The 6,695-nt window shown below is 35.9% G+C and overlaps 1 protein-coding gene across 1 annotated transcript in view; it reads left to right on the top strand.

Annotated features, from left to right (window-relative positions):
* LOC106518966 (ras-specific guanine nucleotide-releasing factor 1) overlaps positions 1–3,964 on the top strand; it is a 39,191-nt gene extending 35,227 nt beyond the window's left edge. Inside the window, exons 20-27 of the mRNA XM_014010417.1 lie at positions 1,056–1,116; positions 1,200–1,306; positions 1,396–1,480; positions 1,561–1,758; positions 1,848–1,927; positions 2,995–3,112; positions 3,231–3,299; positions 3,725–3,964. Of these exons, the coding sequence (XP_013865871.1) occupies positions 1,056–1,116; positions 1,200–1,306; positions 1,396–1,480; positions 1,561–1,758; positions 1,848–1,927; positions 2,995–3,112; positions 3,231–3,299; positions 3,725–3,817 (811 nt within the window). The 3' untranslated portion in view covers positions 3,818–3,964. The remainder of the gene's footprint in view (positions 1–1,055; positions 1,117–1,199; positions 1,307–1,395; positions 1,481–1,560; positions 1,759–1,847; positions 1,928–2,994; positions 3,113–3,230; positions 3,300–3,724) is intronic.
* Positions 3,965–6,695: the final 2,731 nt, after the last annotated feature.

The raw sequence follows: 6,695 nt of genomic DNA, 5'->3' as shown, positions 1-6,695 counted from the left end.
ATTTTTTACTTGTGTAGTTGTTAGTGTTAGCTTCTGCTAATTTTTTACTTGTGTAGTTGTTAGTGTTAGCTTCTGCTAATTTTTTACTTGTGTAGTTGTTAGTGTTAGCTTCTGCTAAGTTTTACTTGTTCAGCTCGTTAACTTATGCTAATTTTTACTTATTACTGTTAGCTTCCGCTAATTTTTTACTTGTGTAGCTGTTAGTGTTAGCTTCTGCTAAGTTTTACTTGTTTAGCTCATTAGCTTATGCTAATTTTACTTGTTAGTGTTAGCTTCCGCTAATTGTTTACTTGTGTAGATGTTAGTGTTAGCTTCTACTAAGTTTTACTTGTGTAGCATTTAATGTTAGCTTCTGCTCATTTTTACTTGTTTAGCTGTTTAGTGTTAGGATCTTCTAATTTTTTTTTTTTTACATGTTTAGCCATTTAATGTTAAAACTATATTTCTAGTTCAAGGATTATGAGTTAGTGAAGCTAACATTTTGGTTAGCTTTGCCCACTGGTGCATAGTGATAAAAAAATACATGTCTGGATGCTGGGAAGGAAATCTTAGAAAGCAATTTATCTTCGTCCTGAAGGCAGGGCTTACTTTTAAATGTTGTTGCAGGTCCCAACATATAAAGAGCTTTCTCAGAAACAAACAAGGATTTTATTAATTTAACTAAAGACACCAAAAACAAGAAACATGGAGTTCAACAGATGATCTAACAAAGATGAGCAGTTTATTTCCAGGGATGTCACTGACCACAGGTGTCCTGATCACTACTGGTCATGATAATCCAAGAATAACACAGTACAGAATAACTAAAATTATACCAAACCATTAAGGAAACTAACAGTAAACAAAAATTGAGTAGAAATACTAAAACATTAAACGTGCACATTTTAAAAACCATAACAACAAAAACACAAACTGTAAAGAAAAGTCCAGGCCTGTTCCTACATTTATAATAAACATTCTTATTCTGTGAATCTAACCTCCAAAAACCTAAATGGATAAATTAAAGCATGAATCAGAGCTGTTAAAATAAAGCGTTTCTGTCTTCTGGTGTTCAGGACTCTGACCCAGGAGGATCCAGGAGACAACCAGGCCACCATAGAAAGCATCACACAGATGGTGAGGAGGGAACACAAAAACGTGACTCTGTTTTATACCAGCAGTTTTTGTCTCGCATTGATTGAATGTATTTTTGTGTTCAGGCAATGGAAGAAAGTAAGACTGAACCGTTTGAGAACCACTCAGCTTTGGAGATTGCTGAGCAGCTCACAATGCTGGACCACCTGGTCTTCAAAGTCATCCCATACGAGTGAGTCACGGAGGTCCAGAGAGCGTTAATGTTTATCACACCGGGTGATTGAAATGTTTTATTACAGAGATGTTTTTATTTTTCTGCAGGGAGTTTTTTGGTCAAGGTTGGATGAAGAACGACAAGAACGAGCGAACTCCGTACATCATGAAAACCACCAAACATTTCAACGATGTGGGTGTTTCCTGAGGACGCAGGTGAGCGGAGCAGCCGATGAGTTTCAATAGCTTGTTTCTGTTTTGTCCTCGTGTTAGATCAGTAACAGGATCGCCTCGGAGATCCTCCACTGGGACGACGTGAACACGCGGGTGGCGGTGGTGGAGAAGTGGGTGGCGGTGGCGGACATCTGTCGCTGCCTCCACAACTACAACGCCGTGCTGGAGATCACGTCCTCGCTCAACCGCAGCTCCATCTTCCGCCTCAAGAGGACCTGGCTCAAAGTTTCCAAGCAGGTATCAGAGGTCCCCTCTGTAAGAAACAACTAACATCCTAAACAGATCTGCTGGTGTCCAAGTATTTCACTTCCTGATCCCGTTTCTAGACAAAGACGGTGATTGATAAGCTACAGAAGCTGGTGTCATCAGAGGGACGATTCAAAAACCTGAGAGAGGCTCTGAAGAAGTGAGTCAGCCTGTTTTTTCACTTCCTGTTAAAGTACTCGGTGTATTTGGTCCGTGTACTTTATGAATCTGTGTACAGTCCGTTCTTTGGCTTCTCCGTTTCAAAACAACATCACAAAAAGAAACCAACCGTTTGCTTCAGCTATCCAAATCCAGTATAAAATATACAGTTGTTTTAATACGTAGCAGTACCAGACGAGACAGAAGTCGCCAAAGAAGAGTTTATAGTGGCTGAAAATGACTGCTTAAAGTGACATGCTTATTCATCAGATACAAAATGTTAAAAAAAAACTTTGTTCTGTTTAAGAAACTTGGCACACTACACATTATTTTACCCATTCGGACACATAACTGTCCTGTTTTCTTTCTAACTTGGCTCGGCAAAAGGGAAACAGGAAGTGGCATCAAAGGGGAACTCCTTTAAAAAAAGAACTCACTGGTCTTTGTTTATTGAAACATTATGATTTGAACTCTGACTCGTTTTTTTGTTTCTGTCCGATAGCGACTCAAAATAATCTAAAACGTCCGATTCCTCTCCACAGTCTGGGCTGTTGAGCATTTTAGCTTAGCTCTGTTTTCATGCAGACATTCCCCTTTAACATCACTTCCTGTTACTTCACACGCAAATATCTCAACAACTGTTCATCCCAGCAGCATGACATCTATTTTGTAATATGTTCTCAGTGTTATCTTTCCAAAAATGCATTGGTAGTGTTACAAAAATATTGATGTCACGGGCACTTTAATGTCTGCACTCAAACCCTATTCTGTATGACTTGAAATATTAAAGTAATTTTGTTCACAGTAAGATCCTGAGATATATATATATATATATATATATATATATATATAGATGTGTGTGTGTATGTCACAATGTTTGCAACAGAACTTCTAAATAACATCTGGACTTACCAACTACTGTTGTATATAGACCCGAAGTGAATGATTTACATGTGAAGAAGGATTTTAAAGAATATGTCCACATTGAAAATAAAATAAATTAGACTTTTTAATTTTTGCTATATTTCTAATTTAGTTAAAAAATAACCTGTGTCACCTCTTTATCAGCTGTGACCCTCCCTGTGTGCCCTACCTGGGGATGTACCTGACGGACTTAGCCTTTATCGAGGAGGGAACACCTAACTACACCGAGGACAACCTGGTCAATTTCTCTAAGATGAGAATGGTAAAATTACAATTAAAAAAACAGTCTGTAGCATCATTTACTGTATACTCTGTACATAACTTTAATTTCTTATTTGTCATGGTAGTTAATCACCATCATCTTCTTTAATTTCCTCCAGAAATCTCATATTATCAGAGAGATCCGACAGTTTCAGCAAACAGCCTACAAGATAGATTTTCAGCCAAAGGTCAGATTTTCCATGTTTTTCTTTCTAAAGTTTATTTTGTTTTACATTTTCTGTGACTTCAATTGTAAAAAAAAAAAGCAAACTGATCTGAATCTAAAGAGCTGATATGGTAAAATGTAATACTTAAATTACATTTAAGGTTTCAGATCTGTTGCATGTTTTAATCGTGTATTAATTAGCGTTTTTATGAGGTTAGAGTTTTATCAAACAAGTAGAAAGTAAAGAATCAAGTTCTAAACTAAAATGAGTGGGAAAAAACAACCAAAATCTGAAGAAAAATGTCAAAAATCCTGAAGAACTTTTGGTTAGGATCTCTTTAAAAGCCTGTAAGAAAGTCTGGCTGCTTTAAATGACTCGAACCTTTTGTAACACTCTTATAAATTTAATAAAAGGAAGTTTTCATCACTGTTCTCTGGTTCTCACAGGCGGCGAAGTACCTGCTGGACCTCAGCACCGTGATGGATGAGGAGAGCCTGTACGAAGCCTCTCTGAGGATCGAGCCCAAAACGTCATCATGAAGAGGGTTTCTGTGTGGAGCACCCAGAAACAAGATCTCTACATGTACATTATTTGTATTAGACACAGTAGACTATGCCCTTCTAGTATTTGCTCTCCGACGGACTCTTTGTGTATATTTGTTATTATAAACTGAGTAGAAGACCAGAGAGGTTTTATTTCTATGGATATAGATTATTTATGTGTTCTTTATTGTCTAAAATGCTATTTATTTATTTATTTATTTATTTATTTATTTATTTATTTATTTTAAGCTACAACACAGTAAAGATAGAGTGGGTATTCAGTTATGTCTAAATGAAAATGTGCAGTATTAAAAAGCTCACATTCATGAGGGACGACGCAGGACCTGGGATCTTTCAGGTCCTTTGAAGTGGGGTTCTGTGGAGAAGTTACGAATGATTAATATCTTACCTGCCGTAGTCAGAGTTTTAAATAACTTTAATTTGGAGGTATATAGTTTATCTCTGACCTGATTGGTGAGACTAACAGATGGAAAAATGTATCGCTGCCATCTTAAAACTCTGATCTAAAATTAAATCACAGCGGTTCACTTGAATACCTCTTTATAACCCTGTATGTGGCATTTAGTTTCATCAAACATGGCTGCTCCTGCAGAGACGTTATGATGTTTCTGCTGGAAGAGCTACAGATGCAAGTGTCTGCGTATTTAAAACAATAACAAGCAGAACACAATGTAAAGGTTATAAAATAAATTCTCCTTGAACTGCTATAGAAAAATATGAGATTAGATATGATCTTAAAAGTATTTATGTGTGTATAAATACAAGTTTAACCCCACAAATTATACATAAAGGTAGGAGAGTTTTTGCTAATGTAATGCTGGGCATGATTTTAAACAACTAATAGCGTAACATATTTTTCGTTTACGGGATTATTTTTGTCACTAACTTTGCTAAACTGTTAGCGACCAATTAGCTTCTGCTAATATTGTGTCACGGAAGATAAATCATCGTCTCCCTCTGTCCTCTCCCTGTAGAGTACATCATGCATAGATATAAAGAGTTGTTTTAAAAAAATCTATCTACAACAGATATTAACTGTTTATAACCTTTCCATAAAACCCCACTTCTGAAGATCTGTACTTTTGCCTTAAGGAGCAAATAACACAAAGTATGAAAAATTAAATTTGAGTTTTAGTTTGCTGTAAACACATTTAGTTGAATTTGATGAGTAGATTTTTAACATTCGTTCAGCGTAACTCCACATTTTACAACCAAAAGCTGAACGTTAGGCTGCTGCAGCTTTAACAACCGAATTTCCTTTTTTATTTTTATTTATTTATTTATTTTTTGTTTGTCAGATGCCAGCAAAACTATTGTGTTTCTGTTCAGCACTTTTTTAATGCTTTATTTGTGGAGCTACATTGGAGCCATAGATTTTGTTAATTTTTTTAACTAAAAAAATTGGAACTGAAAAAACAAGATTTGAAACTGATAAAAAAAAACACTTTTATCATATAATTTAATAAGTAAGGCATGCTGTTGTATCATATAAATAACTATGTATGGCATGCCATTGTCTCGTATAATTAACAAGGTATAGTAGGTAAGCTGTTTCGTATAATTTGAAAATGTGTCAGGTAGTATGGCAGGCCTTTGTAGCACATAATAAATATATGCCAGCCAGTATGTCATGGCAGGCCATTATATCATATAACTTAAAAATATAGCAGGTCATTGTATCATATAAAAAAGTGATAAATGACAAATGTATTAAATAATCAAAAATATGGCAGGCTGTTCTGTCGTATCGTTTTAAAATATTATAGGTTATTATAATTAAACTAGTATGGCAGGCCGTTGTATCATATATTAAAAAATATATTTTTTTCTAGTTTTTAATCTTATTTCTCTGATTTCAAATTTGTTTTTCAGTTTCAATGCTTTGTTTTCAGTTTCAAATCTTTTTTTTAGGTTTCAGCATTTATTTTTAGTCTCAAAATTATTTTCAGTTTGAAATCTTTTGTTTTCAGTTTTAACGTTTGTTTTAGTTTCACACAAAAAAATTTGGAACAAACTTTATGGCCGCAGTTTAGCTCCACATTTATTCCCCTGGTGGGCACCATGATGTATATAAATTATAAGCACCAGGCAATGTATGTAGCAAAATGTAACCAGTTTTGAGCCACTTCAGGAAGTTAAATTCCACACCGACAGGAGAGTTCAGTCTTTAGGGTTAATCCTCTTTAGCCAGTGCATTATGGGTTTTTGCCTTAATGGCGAAACGGATCACATACCACCGAAGTCTGTGAACTATTTTTCTCCAGGACTTGCCAGCGCAGCAGAAACGTGTCTGTGTGCAGTCGGCCTGATGCATTTCCTCACATGCAATGTGTTAAAAGACATATATCCCTTGGAATGTGTTATCCTTACGACGGTTCAGCTGTAATAACTGCTGTGTGTGAAACGTTTCAAACCAACTCATAAGTGTAACACATCCTTTACCCTGCCTATCACCTGGAGCTATACAGTGGTATTAATGTGCTTCTAACTGAAATATTTCTATGTATTTTTTACAGGCTTTGTATAGAAAAAAAACACCTACTGGCTTAAGTGGCAGGCATGCTCCAGTTTGACGTGTTCAGGTTGGATCTCTATAGAACAGTTTGTGTTGCTGTATTTAAACCCTCGCACCTGGATCTTTAATCCTCCGACAGGCACGTTGCAGCGAGCGATGCCCTTTGACGTGAGAATGACCTTTCTTTCAGCTTGACTCGTATTTCCAGTTTTGTATAAAAGTGTATTCTTTCCTGATTACCTCTTGTTAATAAATCTGTTTTTTCTCAGGGGGCCGAGTATTTCAGCGTTGTCTTGTTTTGTTTTGTTTTTTGCATGTAGAGTTTAACGTGCGCTAAAC

This window comes from Austrofundulus limnaeus, unplaced genomic scaffold (assembly GCF_001266775.1).
Source record: "Austrofundulus limnaeus strain Quisiro unplaced genomic scaffold, Austrofundulus_limnaeus-1.0 Scaffold69, whole genome shotgun sequence".
Taxonomy (NCBI): Eukaryota; Metazoa; Chordata; class Actinopteri; order Cyprinodontiformes; family Rivulidae; genus Austrofundulus; species Austrofundulus limnaeus.
Note: the sequence above shows the minus strand (reverse complement) of the source record. Positions and strands in the feature narration are given on the sequence as shown.